We start from the raw sequence: 20933 nt of genomic DNA, 5'->3' as shown, positions 1-20933 counted from the left end.
TGTCAAAGTCATTTCATTTATTTCTCAATATCACATCTGTACAATTTTCATACATACAGCAGGAAATGCACATTGGTTACACAATGGCATTTGGCTGCATTTCCAAGTATAATACATTAAGTGCAACTCCACTTAAAATGTACATTTATACAACTTAAACAAATTAAGGATTGCTACACCACTATCTGTGACAGTATAAAGCTTCAATTATGTTATGTCTCATTACTAAACCACTTCCTGGTTAAATACAAAACATATTCAATCATTTAAAAACGGCCTTTGTGGTACCTGGCCAGCATATAAAATATTTGTTGTTTAAAATTTAACCATTAACTTTTGTTTTAAAAAATAATCCTCTAAGCCTATTTAAACATTTGCTATTGAACTGTTATACTGACACTTTGTAGCAGGAACCAAATTTTACCCTCCTTTTGTTTGTTCTTGCTTATCACCAAAAGTTACATTTGCAATGTATTGCAGCTTTATTCATATACAGCCATGTGGCTAAAGTATTTATCAATTTTGCTCAAAAGGTAAATAACATTTTTCATTAAAGAAAACAAAATTACATTTCGGAGATATTTGTCAAAATTTTAACGGGTAGAGTGCTACCAGCACTAAAAAAAAAAAAAAAAAAAAAAAAAAAAAAAAAAAAAAAAAACTAAAAAAAAAAAGAAGAAAAGAAATAAAGAAAATTATTAATTTATCTTTTAAGAAACATCCAAATATTCTTCTAATTTTACTTTTGGAATACATTGGTCCACAGACCACATGTTTGTTACACCTTACCAAATGAAACCCAAAATTTTTTATTGCCGTCCCTGTAACAGGAATGGTTCAGTTTTAAACCTCCTTTAAAAATATACATTTTACAATCTTTCACCTCAACAAAGGTGACACTGACAATAAATACACTGGTTTGGTGGGTTTTATTCTTCACTATGAAAAGTCCACAAACTACCTGTTGTATGCCCTTTCTTTTTTAGATTTCTCCAATGCCTTGTCCATAGTTTTCTCGTTTTCTCCTCTACATTTGGGGCAGTACCATTTGCCCTTTGGTTTATGGTTGAGTCCCACACAAGAGAAGTGAAACCATTCAATGGGGCACTCATCATTATCACATCCTATCATTTCTCCATAGGAGACTTGGTTGCACAAGCAGTATGTTGGCTCATTAGGGTCAATGGGAAGGTCAGGGGGAGAAGCTTCCCGCTCTGCTTTAGCCTTGGATCGTTTCTTCTTCTTGGATGTTTTTGCTTTCTTCTCCTTTGGTGTTCCTGAGGTGATGTCATCATGATCATGATTATTTGAGGCATTTTCTCGATTCTCATTATTCCGTTGCCTCCTTGATCTCTTGTTGTTGGGCTTTTCAGCCTGTGCGATTGCCTCATTCTTCGACTTATCCTGGCTGGCTTTCCCGCTGTTTCCAGTGGTGTCATTAGTCTCTTGACAGGTCTCAAACAGTTCCACGTGGCTGTCCACTTGCCTTGTTCTGTTCTCAACGAGCTCCACCATCTGACTGACGATTTGGATCTTCTCGTCCCCCAGCTCCTGACTTCGAATCAAGGCTCTCTGTATGCAGTGCAACATTCTTCTCTTCTGCACAGCATCTGTCTCCCGTTTAAATTTTTCATAGTAATCATCCAGGTCCTTCAGAATCTCTGCAAAGAAGAAATAAAAACTATAAATATTTTTGACAGGGAGAATGGCAAAACAAAACCCCCCATTTTTTCTTCCATACAGCAACAACTTCTTGTAACATGCGGCACCGATCAAAGATAGATGCCCTGAAGCTTGTATCTGACAAGCAGCTCATGACTACACTGGACTACTTTTATTCTAGGTGGTCCCACAGGAATGGAATACAAATGCTGATTTAGAAGAAAAAAGTCACTAAATATATTTTTACATATGTTGATAATACTTCCCTTTAAACTTTTCAGTAATTAAAAAGAACTAACTGAACCAACACACATACCATCAAAAGTTCCAAGGTTAACTGCAAAATTAGAGGCGAAACGAATGGACATTTTCTGTATAACAGCATTAACATTTTCAGAGAATGACAGAGTTGGATAGAAAGAAAGCACAAACCAGTGTAGAAGCACATTGCTGGGTTATTTGACAGGAGATACAGAAGCACCAAATACATGGTCTGGACCCAGGCTATTTCATCCAATACTGTTGAGCTATTTCTGCTGCAAATATGAGGCCATTTAAATCCCTGGATTGCAGAATTAGTATTACAATATCCAGGATGTTTAGATTATTTCCCACCTATACTTTCTGTAAAATATATGTAGCTATTCTTTAAAACACAAAAATATTATCTTCATTAAATATTTCCTGCAGAGCAGGAGGTAAAGTTGAAAGATAACATTAAAGATGATAGGCAACAATGGGGAGCAGCTAGAGCTTCTGCTTTAAAATATGTTACATCCTGAATTGCACCTCAAGGATTGTTCTGTTTATAAAAAACAACAATGCACAAAATATCTAAAATTTCAAGAATGGCTCTAGAAACCTATTTTTAAGAAGATGTTTTTGAGTTTCATTATGATACACAAATCAACTACAGCATATGGAACACTCAGCACTCCATATTAAGTCCTCAAAAACACACTGAATGTTTTTCCTACATCTCCTTTCTTCTCTGAATTTCCCTTTCTCACAGTTTAGAACAGTCTGTCTTAGAGAAGCAAAATATATTAAAAATATATATATAAAATCTGACCTCAATTAATCTAACAGAAACCAGGATCTCTCATACATGCCAATGGCATTACCAAAACTTAAAAAAAATTATCTGTTATTTATTTATTCATAGGAGAATATGACACATATGCAAACCAAGAGTCACCCTGTGGTTTAGGTTTTGGCTTTCCTCGGCAGAGTTTTTAAACATACATGATTTCCAGTGAAGACATGGAAATATTATGCAAGCTTTACTTCAGATTTTAGAGCTGCAGTTTTTACTTCAGATTTTAGAGCTGCAGTTTGTGCTTCACACATTGGTTAAGCACGACCTGTCAGCTGTTCTGCAATATAACCTATCTGACCAAATCAGTATTCTGTATTTTATTAACCATTTTAAGGAACCGGTGGGGTTTTTTTTAACCTAAAAAAAAAAAAAAGCCCAAAACAAAACAATAAAAAACTACCAAAAAGAAATCCAAACCCAAGATGCCACCAAAAGATCCTTCAAATATACAGCAGATTCTAGCAGATTCATTCAGGAAGGCTGAAAAAGCAGAGTTACTGATCTTCAGTGGCTGAATTGCAGAAGTTTTATGCGTTAAGCTTTGGCACTTGACTGATGTGATCAGTTTAACCCATCTGAATCTGTCTCAACACCACCAAGCAATTACCGACTGAAGTTCGGCGTTGGGAAAACTTCGGTTCTAGCACCGCACGCTGCCATTCCCGCCGGCAGCAGCTCCCGGCCCGGCGCTGCTGTGCGGGAGGAGCCCTGGCGGCAGGCTGGGACCCTGCAGAGCGCGGCCGGGCACGGGCGTGCTTGGTATGTGAGACACGGAGCGGGAGCTGCCGCAAAGCCCCGGCTGCTCAGCACCGGCGCCGGGAGCGCGCCGCTCGCTCGGTGCTGAGAACCATCGGGGCCGTGCTGCGGCTCGGGGCCGGCCGGAGCTGCCCGCCTCGGCAGCCTCACTTCACGGCAATTCCAGGAAACCGCGCTCCCGCGCCGTGCTGCGACGGCGGGAGCGGAAAGCTGCGCTCTGAGCCATCAGCGACCGCACGCTCCTGGCATCGCAAACGCCACTCCACCGGAGGGAAGCCATGCCGCCAGAGCTTTACTCTCAGCGCAGCTCCGCAGCCTCACGGCGGCTGAGACGCCGCGGAACGACGCCGAGCGGGACACGGGCGAGGGCCCGGCCTCCTCCCCGCCCCTCTGCGGTGCCCGGGGCCGCCCCGGAGGTGACGGAGCCGCCATTGTTCTCGGGCAGGAAACCGGGACGTCCCCGCGGAACCCGCGGCGGTCCCGGGGCCGCGAGGGGGCGGGGCGGCCCCCCCCCCCCCCGCCGTCCCGAGCGGGGCCGAGCGGACCCTGCCGGGGTAACAAACGAGTGATTGACACGGAGCAGCGGCCAATCACGGCTGGCGGGAGGGCGCTCGCACCCGCCCCCTCCGGCCAGTCACGAGCGAGGTGCGGCCGGAGCAGCGGCGCCCCCCCCACCACCGCGGGACACGTCAGTCACTCTCCGGACGGCCAAGGTTGCCCCGCCCCCTGCTGCGAATCCGGCCAATCAGAGCGCGCCTGCCGGGGCAGGCCGAGATATTCAAATTAACCCCACGGAAAAGTTGCTTCTCGAAACGTCACGACGGGGCGGGGGCGCGAGACGGGTCGGCCTGGCCCCGGAGCCAATCCGCGCGGGGAGGCGGGGCACGGCCGGCCCGTGGGGACGCCTCCGCCCTATCAGCGCCCCCGACGGGCGTGGCGAACCGCGATATGCTAACGAGGTCTGTCTATAAAAAGAGCACGGACGCCCCTTCCTAGCACAGCGCGGAGGTGCCCGCTGGACGTGGTTTCATGGGGCGCGATGCCCGCCCTGTCCTTTTTCTTCCCTTCCCACCCCCGACAAGCTCCCGCGGGCTCCTGGAAGAAGTTTCCTCTGGACCCTTCCCCCGGGAGCTGACGGGCTCCCATGGTGAGCTGCCCGAGGAGCGGCTGAGGCAACGGCAGGCAGGGCTCGCAGCCCACCGCCCCTAAGGCCACATGCACGGAGGCGCGGGCAGGGAGAGGGGGTCCCCCCTCCCGGCACCCCGGCTGTCACCGCTACCTGCGGTACAGAATAAAACGCCCCCCCCTTCCCCTCCCTTCCCGAGCGGACGCTATCGACCAAGTGACAAAGCTGCCCCGAGTCCCGCAAACCGGCCTCCCCTTCCTTCCCTCCGCCCGTGGGGACGGGGACGGCGTGCCCCGGGCGCTGGGAGGGAGGGGGGCGCTTAAGCCCAGCCGTAAACGCGACCGTGTGTGTCGACCCCCCCCACTCACACCGCACACGCCGGTCCTGCCCCCTCGGCCCCCCCGCCCAACGGAGCGGGGCTGTTTCACCGGGTGAAACGAAACCCACCGAGGAGGGAGCGAAGAAAGCACACCCTGCCCCCCACTCTCGCCTAACCCCCCTCTCCTCCCTCCCTCCTTCACTAGCTGCCTCTCTCCCCTACTACAGCCATAATGAATACTGTACATTCCTAAATGTTGTGCTGTAATCTCTTCTCCCTCTATCCACCCAGCACTCTCTTCCGTACCCCCAAACCCTTCCACCTCAGCCCCACGGCCAGGGACGGCCCCCCTTTGTGCACTGCACACCCCACTTCCCTGCCCCCGCCTTCTTGGCCAGCAATTTACACAGAAAAGCAGAGTCCTTGCTTAGTAAGAAAAGCCGGAGACCTTTTGTTCCGCCCCATGACAAGAGCTAACGCTGCAGATCAGTCCCTCTCTCTCCTCGGATCTTTCCTCCCGGCTTTCTTCCTCCTTTTACCTCCCCAAAATGAAGCTACCATCCCTGTGGGGTGCAGAGGGGCAAACGGAGCCGAGGCTCAGCTCTAAAGAAAAGAAAGGGGAAGACACCCTTCCCCCCAGAGCCCCAAACCACACACACGGACACACACATATATAGAAAACACTTACCTTGATATTTGGCGTCAATTTCCCTCATCAAGGAGACATTTCGCTGCAGATCGAAGGGCATAGACTCGATGGAGTCCAGATAATCCTCCACATAGTTCACTAGGTGAAGCTGGTCTCCGTTTGCAGGACTCAACATTTTCATCCGGCAAAGAAACAAAAATCCTTCCCCACACCTCTCTGTGTGAGAGCAAGTGCTGCTCCCTTCAAAGACGGTAACCCCGATGAAGGTCTCACTCCCTGCCCACCTCTCTCGGTAGCTCCCCCCAAAAAAAAACCGAGGGAAGCTACATCTGACTCCTCTTGTGTGAAAAAGAGGGAGAGAGAGACACACACACACCCTCCGCTAGTCCCCTACAGCCAGCAGCAGCTGATTGAATGGCTGTCGTTGTGGGTAATTCACGAAGGAGGTGGTAAGAACAATCAGAGGGATTTGTGTGTGTGTGTGTGTGTGTGTGTGTGTGTGTGGAGGGGAGGGTGGGAGGAGGAGGAGGAGAAAGGAGGGGGGCTTAAACCAGCTCCTCCGAAACAATCTGGAAACAAAATGTGCTCTGCAAAGTGTCTGTCAGAGGCAGCGGCAGCCCCTCTGCCTGCGCCAGCGCCGCTCTGCTCCGCTTCTCCTCCGCTCCCCCCTTCCCCGCTCTCCTCCTCACCGCCGCCGCCGCCGCTCCCCGGCGATATCAACGCAGCCTCCTCTCTCCCATACGCCGCGCTAGATCCAACGTGGAAAACCCAAATACCAGTTTCAAACACTTGGGAAACATTCGGCCCCGCCAGCCAGGGCGCATGCGCTCTCTCCCAGCGCTGTGTACACACACACACACACACTCTCTCTCTCTCTCTCACACACACACTCACCGCACACACTCAATCCCTTCCCCCGCCCGGAACCTCCGCATATCCATCGTCCCGCCTCCCTTACTCACGTTTGGGGAGGGAGGGAAGGCGACGGGGATGCGGGCCGAGCCAGGGGGCGGGCGGCGCAGGGCCGGCGTGGGCGTGGGATGAAGGAAGCCCCGGTGAAGGCGGAGGCTCCGGTGAAGTTGTGCGGAGGCTGCGAGGCGAGCGGCCCGCGGGGAGGCTGGGGGGATCGCGGGGGCAAGTGAATGCTTTTGCGGTAGGGTACCGGGACTTTGGAGGAGTCACGCCTCCTGCCAACTGGCCCCGGGATGGAGCGGCTCCGAAGCCTTTCTCAGGAGAGGGGAACACTGAGAACCATGCGACGCCACCCCGCGCTGCAGGCAGGGCTGTGCCCGGCGCGGCGCCGGACGCCGAGGGGAAACGGGGAGCGTTCCGTCCCTCCCTCCTCAGCGGGCACCGCATCCATCACCGCGCGGCGCCTGACAGCCGCCCCAGCCAATCAACGCGCCCCTCGCGTCCCGCCCCGCGGCTCCCTCGGCCAATCCCCGCTGCGGCACCGCTGCCCGGGATACCGCGCGCCGCGGCAGAGGGGGCGGTAACGCCCGAGGGGAGGGGGCGGGTGTGCGCACGCGCGATTCCTCTGGCGACGGGGAGAAAATGGAGCCGTTAGGGACGCAGCGTGACTACGTTTCCCAGCGGTCCCCGGGCGGTTGCGCATGCCCAAGGCGGAAGGCGGGAGGGGGGGAAAGGGAAGGACGGAGGGTGGCCGGCCGAGTGAGGTTGCTGCGGCTCCCTTATCCCGCGCAGTGGCGAGGGAAGAGTCACCGGGAAACGCCGCCGGGGGCTGCGTTGTAGAGGAGGCCGGCAGCGGAACGCCCCCGCCCCGCATGGTTGCCGGCGGAAAGGGCTCACTACCGGCGAGGAGGAGCAGAAGGGGCGCCCGGGTAGAGCCCTGTGCTGCCCGCGTTCTCCCCGCCACAGTGACCGGGCAGTCGTGCGGAGGAACCCCGCTGTCGGTCAACGTTGCCTTTGTGTCCCGGAGCCTGCAGGCACCCGGCTCTGCCAGGATCGGGGAGCGAGGAGCGGGGAAGGCGGGGCTGGAAAGCTCTACCCCAGCTCTGCTGAAGCAAAACAACGTGCGCTTTCTGCCTCATGTTTTTTTTAGCAGACGTCACTGGCAATCCCCTAATTTAGGGGAGACTGAGTCATCACTTCTGAGCGCCCAGACTCGCTGGTGCAGTCGCTGCTCGGTGAGGCCCTGACGTTGTGCTCGCTGCAGGAGCGGTGGCCTGGCTGGGCACCTCAGCGTCTCAGCCCCTGTTAAATGGTTTTGCTGCTGCCATCAGCTTGGTGTGTGAACGCCCGGAATTGGGGTTTTCAGGGAAGAGCAGGCAGCTGTTCAGCAATACTTCCAGTATCCTCCCTCCCACCCTCCAGTGGGAGACATGCACCCATAACTTTCTGAGGAGTGGAGACAACACCACAGACCAAACTTTTTGAACTGATACCGACCCGCTGGTTTGGGCAGATGTCAGAGGGCACTTCCTTATTTTCTGAAGATGCCTCCTGTAAGTGCTCCCGTTATTTTTTTCCTCTCATTTTCTGTTTCCAGGAGTTGCTGTAAAAAAATGAGTTGCTGAAGTAAACCTCACATACACAAGATCTCAGGTTTTTAACTTAGAAGCACCATGGCATCTAGGCAGTGCTCCAAGCCAGCGTTTCTGGACCTGTGTGCTTTGGTTTACTGTGGCATAGAAAGGGAGTTCTCTAATGGCTGCACTGGCCTGGGAATAGGTATTCCTATTCCAATTCTAGATTGTTGGCACCTATGTGGTAGTTAAAGCCTTCTTGCCTTCAAGAAGGTGAGCCACTGTCAGCAATTAAAGGTAGTTAACAGTCCCCTGGGTAGTGTAAGAATCCAAGCCAATAATTATGACTCAGTAGAGGCAAGACATCTGAAAAGAATACAGATGAGTCCTAAAAAGAGTCATTCTTGCAAAAAATGTAATCATTATTCTAGACACACACAAGTAATTACACATATGAACAAGAAATTATTTTGTAAAAGTGCCTGCTAATTTACTAAACAGGAACTTTTGTCCCCCCTCTTAGTATGAAAAAAAAAAAAAAGTAGTAAGGAAAACGCTGAAGTGTAATATTAGCCTGCTAAGTTGCAGCAATACTATCTTTCAAGAAAAGTATTGATAGTTCAGATGTGCTGAGTTTAGAGAACTTGGCATCATCTGGCTCTTAAAAGTGCTGTCTTCTAGATCCTCCTCTGTTAGCTTCTCATATGTTATTTGAAGAGTGACAGAGAAAACCATCATGGGACTTTGCACAAGTCCTTGGGACAGGAAGCGACTGAGCTCCCCTGAGAATGCATTTGGTATCCTCTTTGAAGATCCTCTTTTACAGCTCTTAAAATGATGCTCAGTGCTTTGTATAGTGCTGTAATGAAATACATACCTGTACCCAGAAATATAAACTCTCTGCACCCCCTCTAAGCTCAGCAGCAGGTCAGCCATTGTTTTAGGAAGCTGCGGGGGGGGGAGGGAAGGATAAAATCAGGTGTATGAGTACAACTCTAGAGTGGAAAGTTTTAGAAGGTATGGAGCTGATACCCACTGCCCATCTCTGCTTTTTCTCCTTCTCTTCTGCTTTCTTCTTATTTTGGCCTCTTGCATCTGACCTACAATAGGTGAGAGATGGGAGATTTTTAATAGAGTTTCAAATGTTTTTTTCATATTAGGGGCCCGTTTCTTACCCTGGAGAAAAATTCACAAGCAGAAGTGAATGTCATGTATCAAAGAAGGAAGAGACTCTTGGCCTTCATTTTCTTCCTATTTCCTGTATTTGATTAGAGGATAAAAGTATGTATCTCTTCTCCTTTGGCTCCCAAGTCCCTTTGCTCTGTTTATAAGAAATCTTTCCAATACAGAACCCCAAATATCTGAGATTTTCAGAAGTTTCTTGAAGCTGTTGCCTTACTACAGATCTAAACTCACAGCAATTGGAATCACGGGAACTTACAACCAGATCAACAACTTGCACAACAACTGTGTCATATATATACTATGTGTGTATGTACAAAATATACTTCATATAATAGAAATGTTTTAGTAATTATAGTTGTTCCACTCATTATGATTATCCCAGCTAAAAAGCACAAAGTTCAGAATACCTGATATAAGGAACATAAAATCCCAAACCTCCAAACGTTCCACAAATGTACATACTGTGTAGCTGATACGAGGAATTCTGGCTGCCTGCTTTCTCCTTCTCTGCCTTAGCTGAATATTGCTATATGAAATACTTTGTAATCATTACAGCTGTGTCTCTGGTAATTAGAAAAGATAGTGTCTTCTGATAATTTGTCATTATACTTTATAGTACAGACGAATCAGATGGGTTTATTCCTCCTAATGAATTGCTGTTTCCGCACCATTTAATAGCTTAATCCCTCTTCTATAGTTACATATGCTTGGAGGGTTTTTCCTTGCTTGTTTATTCTTCACAAAGCTAAATTCATGCTTAGGTGGATGATGGTAATAGAATTTTACAAGTCTGTTCGTTTTGCTTGTGGTTTAAGTTTTGAAACAAAAGTACAAACAATTAACATGCAAGATGAGCAGAGCTGAGGTTTGCAAGTACAAAGACCGGCAGAGTCATGGCTCACCCTCTCATGCAATATGCATTGTCTGTACCCTGGATAGTATATACTGTTTACAGATATTTAGGCCAGAAATACATGTTCATGTCACCAAATAATGTTGGATGAATAGATTCTAAAATCTGGAAAACAAATCTAGTTGTGTTTGTCAATTCACTGCTTCCCAATAAAGGCTCAAGAACTTCATGAACTTTCCAAATGCTTACCTAACATTGGCCTGCCATTCTAAACTTCTCCCTTTTTTTAATCAGGTATTTCACATCTCCTCTTCTGCTTGCCCCAAGGCAGTTGCACTCACTGCCTCTTCTCACACCTGTTTCCTGGCTACTGCCTTCTTTTTCTTGCACCTGCTGCACTGGTGCACTCCCAAAGCATAGTGAGCTTAAACAGTATTACACTGACATTAAAGGTCACCAAAAAATTTTGAGTGGAACAAGTAAAATGTGCATTGCAATAGAAGTCCGAGGCAAATACATCTGACTTGTCCCAGAGTGTCAGTGGAATGAACACAGATCAAGGGCAACATATTCCATGGGCTTCACATTCCTTTAGTGAATTCAAGAGAGATACACCTCAGCAGTTGGAAACCACTGACAAAGACACCAATCTGAACCCTGACTGAATTCCAACCCTCAGACTTGTTTCTGTCACCTGTGGTGCAGGACCTAAACACTTCTGATGAAAAACAGGCAGTGTATGTCAGAGCAGTTGGTGGGTAGGTTTTCTGAACAGTAGTAGGTTGTGCTAAAAGCTAATAGACTTCTGGTAAGAGCAAGAAAGTTTAATTGGTTATATATGCTCTCCACCAACAAATTTTCTCTTGCAGTGTTACTCCCTGTCCCCAGAATGACTCTTTTCAAATAGGTTTCTCAAGATGATTTCTCTTTTATAAAACATACTCTTCACCTTGCAAATATTTGGTGGAATTGCCACTCAACATTTACAATATTTCTGAGCCAAGCATTTGTAGTAAGATTGAGGCAATTTTCAGTCTCCTTTTAAAAATCAAACAAGATTCTGAAACAAACCAATAAGCACCTAGATTTTGTAAAAATAAAAAGACTATAAAAGTTAAGTCAAAATGTGTCTGTAATTACAGATTACTACAGAGCACCAACAGAAATTCAGTCCACTGCAGTGAATTTAACTCATCTTTGCTTCTGGTTTGTAATTTGTCTTTATAACCTTTGCCCCCATATTTTCTCAGGTTCAGCTTCCTTGCAGGTTTCTGAACTAGAACTTGATGAGAAGGGCCACAGATACTGGAAACATGCTCTTGCTTAACACAGCAAATGCAACCTTTTTCCTCTGTCAACAATTATAAATTGGTGTGGTTGAATTTTTTAGATGGAAAAAGACAGAACCTTTAGCAATGAGGGAAAACTAAAAAATTACAAAGCATGTGTCTCCTAATGCTACATGGAAATGGAAAATTGTTTTTTAGCTTTATTCATGTATAATACAAAACATGCTCTGGGATCTTACCTCTGGGGCCAAATGTTATGGGTATTCCTGGGACTGGAAACTGGAAAATACAGAAGCCAGGTGAGCCAAAATCCCCAAGGATCCTCCCTGCTCACCACAGAAATGTTGCCAGCTCTGCTGGTGGACAGCACACACAGCTGTGCTTCTAACAGACTTCTTTCTTGATCAGGGATGGAGGGGAAACGTATATATTGCCTTCTTACACACACAGATAAAGGAACAGAAAACATAGAGATCTCTTCTAAGGTGTTCAGGAGTCACCCCTTTACCTCTGAGTTTCAGTTTTTGATTTAAAGGAAGTTTTAGCCTTGATGACTCCTAAGAAAAACATGAGAACATGACCTGACAATATTAAATCCATGTGTGTCCTCTTGAAACAACAGTTCACCTGAAGCTCAGACAGACATGCCACAGTGGGATTGTGACTAAGAGCTGTACTGCTCTGCAGATCACATTTCCTCCTGGCTATTCAGCAAGTACTGAAGTCACAGGAGTACAGCAGGCCCAGGCCTGGCACTGATCATGTGTACCTTGGCTCCAACCACTCACATCCTCCAAAGGCATCTTCTACTCCAGGTGGAAGCAAAGGTCTCCTGATGGCATAAAATCTTTTGCTGCTATTCTACCTTACTGGTAGATGACTGTTGTGTCCTTGCACATGTCCCACAGCAGGAGTAAGGGTACATAGGTGGCATAAAGTGGAGGTATGCTTACAGCCACAGACCAATTGATTCTGAGAATGCTGGTATTTTTAACATGAATAATTTGGTTTTTATCCACCAGGATTAGTTTTGCTTTTATTTGAAATTAGGTTCTTTTTGTACTTCTGTGTTTGAGGAACACTTTCCACCATTCCACTGAATGTATTCTATTGCATTAAGTCTCAAGCAAGAATGATGTAAGCTATTTATTTCAGGCATTTAATAATTGTGGCTTTTCCCACCATCAGAAAATAACATTTTACAGCAGGACATAAAGATTTTGGGACAAAATGCTAAAAGCCAGTCTGGCTAGCACAGACACTAAACCTTCTGAAACCAATGGGAAAGAAAAGGCTCTTGCATTCTTCTGATCTGTTGGCAGTTTCATCCATGATAGCTAAACATTGAATTAAGCCTAAAAACATCCATTGTTACTTAGTATTGATTTGAACTCTGTAAAAGTGCTTGGAACCGTACAGAACAAAGAAGACAAGAGAGTTAATGACAACCCTTAACTAGATGTGCGTTGAACAGCAAGACATCAAAACCAGCTCATTATGGAAGCTGAAATAATTGGCTTGTGAAGCTTCCTGAGAAACATACAAAGCAAACATTTACAAAGGTTATTGTGAATCCTGAATTTCATCCTAGGTAGTCTTAAATTAACAAGCCCATAAAATAGGTTTCTTATTTGATCAAAAAGTTCAGATTGTTTAATGACAAATTCTATGGAAAGTACCTATTAAAAGTAAAAGGAAACATTTGCCACTGGTAGGGCTTTATATATGATATGATCTAAAATTAAGTAAGGTGTAGACAGACATCAAGTATTATGTAAAAGCAATAATTTTAAATTATCTTATTACTTATGAGAAAAATCTATTAAAGTCATCCCTGGCAGATAGAAGAGGAAACAATACAAACACTTCTGTGAGGCAGCTCACCACAGGCAACCTGCAACACCCAGTCCAGAAAAGCTGTGAGCGTTCAGTATTACCTTCCTCCCAAAGGCCAGCAAGGTGCCATAGCAGGTAACACAGTGGTCTGAGAGACCTGAAAAGGCTCTGTCCTGAACAGCCTGTTTAGAGGATTGTGTGGAAGACAGTCAGGAGCAGGACAGACAACGTGCTGGCACTGGCAGTTCACTCGCTCTCCTTGTACAAGAGCAAGGGTGGCCACAGCTAGAGCTCACAGGCCTTGAGTTCAACACATGCCAAGAGGGTGCTTCCTAAAGATGGCACTAGACCTGCAGTACTCCTTGGCAAAGCCTGGGATTGATGTGGGTTCACAGAGAATGGGGAAATTAATGGTACAGCAATCTATGCGGATGGGCACAAAAACTTGGGGGCGTGAGGCAAAAAAAAAAAAAAAAAAAAATCACAAGATATTCAGCTGAGGATGCTGTCTGGTTGGAAGCTGGAAAAATATCTGGGAAAATATTCACAGAATCATAAAAAGGCTTGGGTTGGAAGGGACCTTAAGGATGATCCAGTTTCAACCCCTCTGTCATGAGCAGAGACACCTTTCACTTAGACCACGTTGCTCAGAGCCCCATCCAACCTGGCCTTGAATGCCTCCAGGGATCGGGCATCCACAGCTTCTCTGAGCAACCTGTTCCAAAACCTCCCTGTCCTATGAGTAAAGAATTTCTTCCTAACATCTATCTAAATCTGAGTTCAAAACTGTTCCCCCCTTGTCCTATCACTATCTGTACATGTAAAAAGTCGTTCTCTCCTTTTTTTTTAAGTCCTCTTTAGGTACTGGAAAGTGATGTAAGGTCTCCCTGGAGCCTTCTCCAGGTTGAACAACCACAACTGTCTCAGCCTCTCTTCATAGGATATGTGTTCCATCCCTCTGATCATCTATCTTTGTGATTATAAGCTTGTGGAATTCTCACTTGTTTCCTTGGTACCTGCTCATAGTCACTTTTGGAAACACGGTACTTGTTCAAAAATACTTTCGGTACCATTATGTCTGTTCCATTACACTCCCAAGTGGTTCAAAATACTGCAGCCAGTTAAGCTCCATTTCCTCGATATTCTCTGAAAGAAAGAAAAAAATCTCCAATGAGGAAGCAGACCTTGACAGTCAGCTGGGCTAAAAGCCAGGGTAGCTCACCAAGTACTCGGCAGCACTTGCTGTCATTTTTGAAAATGTGTAGGTCAGGTAACACTTTTATGTGGGAGTCAAGGGGGGTGCATTAAGTGTTTTCTGAGATTCTGATTTATTAAGTCCAGTTTGGGAACGTCTTATTTTCAGGAGCTAACAGGCTGCCAGCCGTTCTCTGACCTGAAAGGCAATGCAAAAATAGATTCACTCCCTAAAGTGACCGAATTGACTTGACGCAGTGGAGACCATTATGCTGAATCAGTCACACATTTCCTACAAACATCTCCCTTAGAAACCTCGCTAAGAAGAAGCCGCGCTGGGGTTATACCGAAGCACAAGGCTAGGTACGCGCCGTGCCAGCGGGACCCGGCCGGCCCAAGCCCCGCACCGCTACGCGCCGTATCGCGCCGCGGGGTATCGCGCCGCTACGCGCCGTATCGCTCCGCTACGCGCCGCGCCGCGCCGTATCGCGCCGCTACGCGCCGCGGGGTATCGCACCGCGCCGCGCCGCGGGGTATCGCGCCGCTACGCTCCGCGGGGTATCGCTCCGCTCCGCGCCGCGGGGTATCGCTCCGCTACGCGCCGCGCCGCGCCGCGCCGTATCGCGCCGCTACGCGCCGCGGGGTATCGCTCCGCTACGCGCCGCGCCGCGGGGTATCGCGCCGCTACGCGCCGCGCCGTATCGCGCCGCTACGCGCCGCGCCGCGCCGCGGGGTATCGCGCTACGCGCCGCGGGGTATCGCGCCGCTACGCGCCGCGCCGCGGGGTATCATTCTACGCGCCGCGGGGTATCGCGCCGCTACGCGCCGCGGGGTATCGCGCCGCTACGCGCCGCGGGGTATCATTCTACGCGCCGCGGGGTATCGCGCCGCTACGCGCCGCGGGGTATCATTCTACGCGCCGCGCCGCGGGGTATCATTCTACGCGCCGCGGGGTATCGCGCCGCTACGCGCCGCGGGGTATCGCGCCGCTACGCGCCGCGGGGTATCATTCTACGCGCCGCGGGGTATCGCGCCGCTACGCGCCGCGGGGTATCATTCTACGCGCCGCGGGGTATCATTCTACGCGCCGCGCCGCGGGGTATCATTCTACGCGCCGCGGGGTATCGCGCCGCTACGCGCCGCGGGGTATCATTCTACGCGCCGCGGGGTATCGCGCCGCTACGCGCCGCGCCGCGCCGCGGGGTATCGCGCCGCGCCGCGCCGCGCCGTATCGCGCCGCGCCGCTCCCCACTGCTCCGCGCCGCTCCCCACTGCTCCGCGCCGCTCCCCACTGCTCCGCGCCGCGCCACACCGCTACGCGCCGCTCTCCACTCCTTTGCGCCGCGCCGTACCGCGGCCCGGCGGGAGGCGGTGGCACCGGCCCGCAGGCCCCGCCCCTTCCTGCACCCGGCCGCGGCGGTCCCACTCTCCTGCGGCTCCCGCACAGGCGGCCTGGCTGTCGCGGCGGGTTGTGCCGGCTCCCCGCCCGCGGCCGGGTAACGTGCCGACCATGCTGCGCGGGGCGGCGGCGGCCCGGCGGTGCGGGCTCGGGTTCGGTCTCCGTCTCGGTCCCGGTCCCAGTCCCAGTGCCGGCCGGGGGCAGGCGGGGGCACGGCGGTGCTCGGGCGCGGCGCGGCGGCGGCAGTGGGCGCCTCCGGCGGGGCGCGACAGCGGGATCGTGGCTTACAACAGCCGGAGCCAGAGCAAGGAGCCGCTCGTGCTGGCCACGGAAGGAGTGGCGACCTGGTAGCGCCTTGCGGCGCGGCGGGCGGGCGGGCGTGGGGGTGGCGGGGGTGACAGGAGCGGATTGTGTCGGAAACAGCTCCTGTGTTCAGTTCTGGGCTCCAGTACACGAAAGATATGGAGCTGCTGGAAGAGGTCTAGATAAGGGTCACAAAGGTGACTAGGGGACCGGAGCCTCTCTCTTGGGAGGAGAGTCTGTTGGGACTGGGCCTGTTTGGTCTAGAGGAGAGAAGATTGAGAGGGGATCTCATCAATACATACAAATATCTCGAAGATGGCTGTCAAGAGGATGGTGCTAGGTTCCTTTTGGCATTGCCTAGTGGCAGGAGTGGCCATAAACTAAAACACAAGTAGTGTCACCTCAACATGGGAAAGAACTTATTTATGTTGAGGGTGGCAGAGCACTGGGACAGGCTGTCCGGGTGGCTCATGGAGACTCCCTCTCTGCAGAAATTCAGAACCTACCTGCACACATTCCCGTGTCACCTGCTGTAGGTGACCCTGGTTTGACAGGGTTTTGGACTGGATAATCTTCCAACCCTAACAATTCTGTGATTCTGTTTGCCTCCCCTCTCTGCAGGTACAGCTGTGGGCCGACGGTGTATGACCACGCACACCTCGGGCACGCCTGGTGAGTTGCGGATTGCAGCGTGGGGCCCTCCAGGCAGATACACAGTGCTGGACACCCCCACGCTAGTGGTGCTGGGGGATCCAGGCGGATACACGGAGCTGGACATCCCCAGGCTGCAGTGTGTGTCCTGGTGACAGAGCTGTGACTGGTGACACAAGGCCCAGCCCTTCACCTCCTGTGCTGTGCAAAGGGCAAAAGTCTGTTTGTTATGTATTTTTTGCTCTTGGGCTGGGGTGGTCTGTAAAGAGGCTGTTGGTTCTGCTGCCTGGCGGAGGCAAAGACAGTGCGTGTCTGTGTTGTGGGAAGAAGCATTAGGAATATGTGCAGTTTGGGTAGGGTGAGTTGTTACAAATCATATCAGCATAATGTGACCTCTCATATGGAGGAGTTGTGATCCTGGAGCAGAGCCTCTCGGCTCTGTGAAAAGAAAGTTTCACCTCAGGTTTAGTTGGGACACTGTGTTGGCACCAAGGAAAAGCCATGCAGGGTTGGCTAATAGAAAGGTACTTTCAAGGTTCATAGATGAACACATCACATCTTAAATCTCAGAAAGTCCAGGTAGCTTAAAGAATGACACTGCAGTGGCTTACTGTGTTTAAAAACAAAAAATCAATCCAGAACATCTCAGGTTGTTCTCTGTAGTTCATTAGGATTGTTAGAACAATAAGCTGGCTTCATTATAAGTAACTTTGAAAAAGTACTTTAAATACACCAGAAGAGGTTGCTGGCACTTGTTTCAAAACAGCACACCTGATGAGTAGATTTGCAGGGTGTGTGCTATTCCTGTGAAACTGAGGGGGGCTGCAGCAGCTCAAGCTGCTCTTAAGGTTCTGTCTCTGCATTCTTAAAGAGCAACTTGTATAGGGCTCTTTGGAAGAGCAGGCAATCAGATAATTGCCATCTGTATGAAGATCAGATATTTTGCATTTCAGTAACTGATTAATTCCTGTTCAATGTAAGGGATTTCACAGCTTCTCATCCTGTCTCAGCTTCATTCAGAAAATTGTGTTGGATCTTGTTAGTGTTGAACTGAGCCATCACAGTAACTGCACAACTGCTGCTTTGTTCTGTAAAAAGGAAGACTTAAAATACCAGCTATGTGAAAGTACTGTTGTCAGTACTAATGTTAATGCTGCTGTACTGTTGTGTTTATGTTGTGGTGTCTTTTTCCTCCTTGCTTTTGTCGAGTCTCAGCAGAAAACTGACCTAGCTTTTTACTGGTGACCTAAAAATCAAGAACATGATATCTTGGAGTTGTTTGTACTTAGTGTTTTCATAAGAACTTTTTTTATTTGAAAGTCACAATAATTTGTGTATTTAAATCTACAGCTCTTTGTGATACAGGCTCCATTACAGTTTACCTTGAAATAATTATGATTTAAAATCATCACTTGAAAGTAACTGTAAAGTAGGTGGTTATAAGTTTCTTGTCTTTATCCCTCCGTTGAGATTCTCTAGTGTGGTAGGGCCTGTCTTCCCTGACATGGTGTAATAGGGAAGGGAATTGTAGAGATAATTCTGTCTTAAGGGGTGTAGTTGATCTAGACCACAATGTTTTATTGAGGTGGAGAATTTCACCCTTTGGGCTTGCAGTTCTTTGTGGGTTTTAAATGTCTGGTTTTTTTAGTGCTTCTCTTGCCCTCAGACTTTCTTGATTAAAAGAGAGAGTAGTAAGGCCTTGCTTACACTTGCCTGTTTTTTTTTACCCATCTTTTCTTACCCATGTCTGAATTAGCAATTTCAGGCTTTCCCACTGTGGAGGTTTGCCTTACATCTATGTCACCCGGGGCTGACCTCTTCATGTGCTAATTTAAGAAAGAATGGTTAGTGCTGAATATTGCCTTTGGTGTATCATGCAGATACACCAGGTATAATTCTCTCTTTTAGCACCTCTTTAAGCACCTTCACGTGTTGTTCCTGTTGCCTGCCGAGGTGTCTGCACTGAAGACCTTTTGCTGTCTTTTCTCATCGGTTAAACCCTCCAGCGTGGGAGGAGTTGGCTGTTCCTTTCCGGTATCTCTGGTCTTACACATGTCACTGTTGACATCCTGTTGCTCAGCTGATTTATTCAGGATGGTGGAGCACTCTAGGTTCTATTTATTTATTTATTTATTGAATGGTATCTTTTCCCCCCAGTAGCTAGGTCCAACCATAGAACAGCTGAAATGTATGCTGCTGCTGGGGGCCAGGAGAGGCACTGGGAAATAGCATAAAGTCTAATGGAGTGGTGGCTGTTGCTACTCCGCTACTCCTGTTAAATACCATCATTTTGTTACACTCCTGCCACATGTTCTCTTCTCACTAGAATTCCTTTTTCCCCCCTCTGTCTTACATTTGACTCGTGTCAAACACAACAAATGGAGCAGGTAATAAAGCAGAAATGAATAATGGAAATGAATTTGAGATCCTTGAGGAGAATTTGGAAATAATGGCATTATTTGTCTCCTGTCCTCTCCCCATTCCACAAGGAGTTCCTATTCCTCTAAAAAATTTAACATTCTGTAGTATGTTGTGCTTCCACTCTTAAAAACAGATGCTCTGTCTGCCTCCATATGACATTCAACACCCATTCTATACAGAGAAAAAAGTAAGACAGGCAAATAATACAATTTCTTTTACTCAGTTCTGGGTCTGACCTTGATTATACTGCTTTGACCTGCAGCCTGATTGGCCTCCAGGGTCCTGGCTGAATGCTTTGAAGTAAAACTAACCATGAGAGATTTCTCTTGCACGTGCTCTGCCACCCCCTGATCTTGACTGTCTGTTTTGGCTGGTTTTTTTTATCAGTCCTGAAGTGGTAAAGACCCTGTGGTATCAGGAAATCTGCTCTTGTTCTTGCAGAGTTTCTTCCATTAATTCAGTTGGAAGATGAGAGGAGAGGGAACAGTGTGAAATTTGTGCCTGCTCTGGGAACAGTGACTGCAGGGCTGTTAAATCTAATATCAAGCTTTTGATGCTGGCGTTGTTCCTCTGAACAGGATCCAAAGGCCAATTTAATATTCTTATGGAATCGTGTCACCACATTAGATCAACCGTACTCCCAGTGAGCTGCTATTCATTAAAAACTATCTCCCTGGCAGCAAGGCTTTCAAAAAGTCTTTTTTTCAGCATGGGCATGGCACAAACAACAGCTAAAAGTATTTTTCTTCATCAAGATATTCTGCATCCATAAATCAGTACCTTACCTGGCATCTGCAGTGAAGGGTGCAATTCCATTTCTGTAGTTGCTTACACTTCTTTGTTCTGATGGCCATGGGAGTTGCAGTTTGTGTGATGCTGTGGGTGAAATGGGAACCTGTAGGTCTGTGGACCTCCTTGCTGGCTTTGGGGAAAAGACAGCCCAGAAAGACTGAGGATTCTCATCATCTTGCAGGACAGACACTGAGTTTTTAGTCACCTTCTAGTATGCCACCTAGTAATTCGGTTTAACTCAGTCAAAGTGTGTTTTGAGAATTACAAATGGAGAGTCTGTGAGCAGAAGGAGCTGCAACATCCCCATACAGCTTGTATCTCATCAATCTCTTAGCATTAAATACTCTGCTTTGTGGCAAAAGCCCTGAATAATTTTCAGAATAAGTTTTATTCTCAAGTGTAAATAAAACAGAATAAGCTATAGAGCATCTACTCTTTGCTATCAGAAAAGATCTGTGGTCATGTATGAATGAAATACTTTATTGGTGGCTGGTATCTGTTGTTACTCAACCCTAAGAAAAGTTAATTTGAATCCTGCTTTATTTCTCCTTGTTCTTCTGCTGCATGATTTTTGAAAACCTGTTAGGATATACTAAGCCCAAGGGATGTATTTTGAGAACATCTGATCTCTGTGTTGTTTTGTCCTGTTGGCTTTGAAAGAGTCTCCTGGCTCCTGTAACTTGTGATACCCTTTGAATAAAGAGATGCAACAAAAGAAAACACTCAGAAAATCTGATGTAATGTGTCACTAATGCCAGAAGAGGGTAGGCCAGTTCAAGAGAAAATTGCTTGACTTTTGTGCAGGTAGCAACTAGTTTTGGAAAAACACCTTATGCACTGAAGATCTTTTAATTGCAAGTGTTGGGATTAATTAGATTGTCCCCGTTGCTGTTGGTTATTTTTGTTTAACTTT

At 48.2% G+C, this 20933-nt stretch overlaps 2 protein-coding genes across 10 annotated transcripts in view; one reads left to right on the top strand and one right to left on the bottom strand.

Moving 5' to 3' along the window:
* On the bottom strand, nt 1–6713 carry ING1 (inhibitor of growth family member 1). Of its 4 annotated transcripts, XM_068180158.1 has the most exons (3): nt 6574–6713; nt 5651–6359; nt 1–1661 (listed from the first exon to the last, which is right to left on the bottom strand). In XM_068180158.1, exons 2-3 carry the CDS (start codon nt 5790–5792, stop codon nt 958–960), a joined length of 846 nt encoding a protein of 281 aa, XP_068036259.1. In that variant the 5' UTR covers nt 5793–6359; nt 6574–6713; the 3' UTR covers nt 1–957. The 4 variants fall into 4 exon arrangements, with proteins under 4 accessions (XP_068036259.1, XP_068036261.1, XP_068036262.1 ...); XM_068180160.1 differs by lacking the exons at nt 5651–6359; nt 6574–6713 and adding an exon at nt 3179–3238; XM_068180161.1 differs by lacking the exons at nt 5651–6359; nt 6574–6713 and adding an exon at nt 2908–2927.
* A 6846-nt stretch (nt 6714–13559) lies between these two features.
* CARS2 (cysteinyl-tRNA synthetase 2, mitochondrial) overlaps nt 13560–20933 on the top strand; it is a 38176-nt gene continuing 30802 nt past the window's right edge. For 4 of the 6 annotated variants that reach the window (XR_010995929.1, XM_068180154.1, XM_068180153.1 and 1 more), the window contains exons 1-3: nt 15926–16005; nt 16036–16200; nt 16778–16828. Coding sequence is in view for 4 of the 6 variants with exons in the window: in XM_068180154.1 (XP_068036255.1) it covers nt 15965–16005; nt 16036–16200; nt 16778–16828 (257 nt within the window). In the remaining 2 variants the exon portion in view is untranslated. Of the gene's footprint in view, nt 13644–14623; nt 14706–15925; nt 16006–16035; nt 16201–16775; nt 16829–20933 lie in introns of those variants that run through there. The other 2 variants (XM_068180157.1, XM_068180156.1) reach the window with 2 other exon arrangements.

Source organism: Anomalospiza imberbis, chromosome 2 (assembly GCF_031753505.1).
Source record: "Anomalospiza imberbis isolate Cuckoo-Finch-1a 21T00152 chromosome 2, ASM3175350v1, whole genome shotgun sequence".
In the NCBI taxonomy this organism is placed as follows: Eukaryota; Metazoa; Chordata; class Aves; order Passeriformes; family Viduidae; genus Anomalospiza; species Anomalospiza imberbis.
This window is presented reverse-complemented; position numbering and strand designations above follow the sequence as displayed.

Bases quoted from the DNA above. Each gene is read 5' to 3' on its own strand.
- ING1 (XM_068180158.1), bottom strand. From the start codon at position 5,792: ATGAAAATGTTGAGTCCTGCAAACGGAGACCAGCTTCACCTAGTGAAC. The intron at 1,662-5,650 runs GTAAGTGTTTTC...TCTTCTTTGCAG, and splicing joins AATTGACGCCAAATATCAAG to AGATTCTGAAGGACCTGGAT.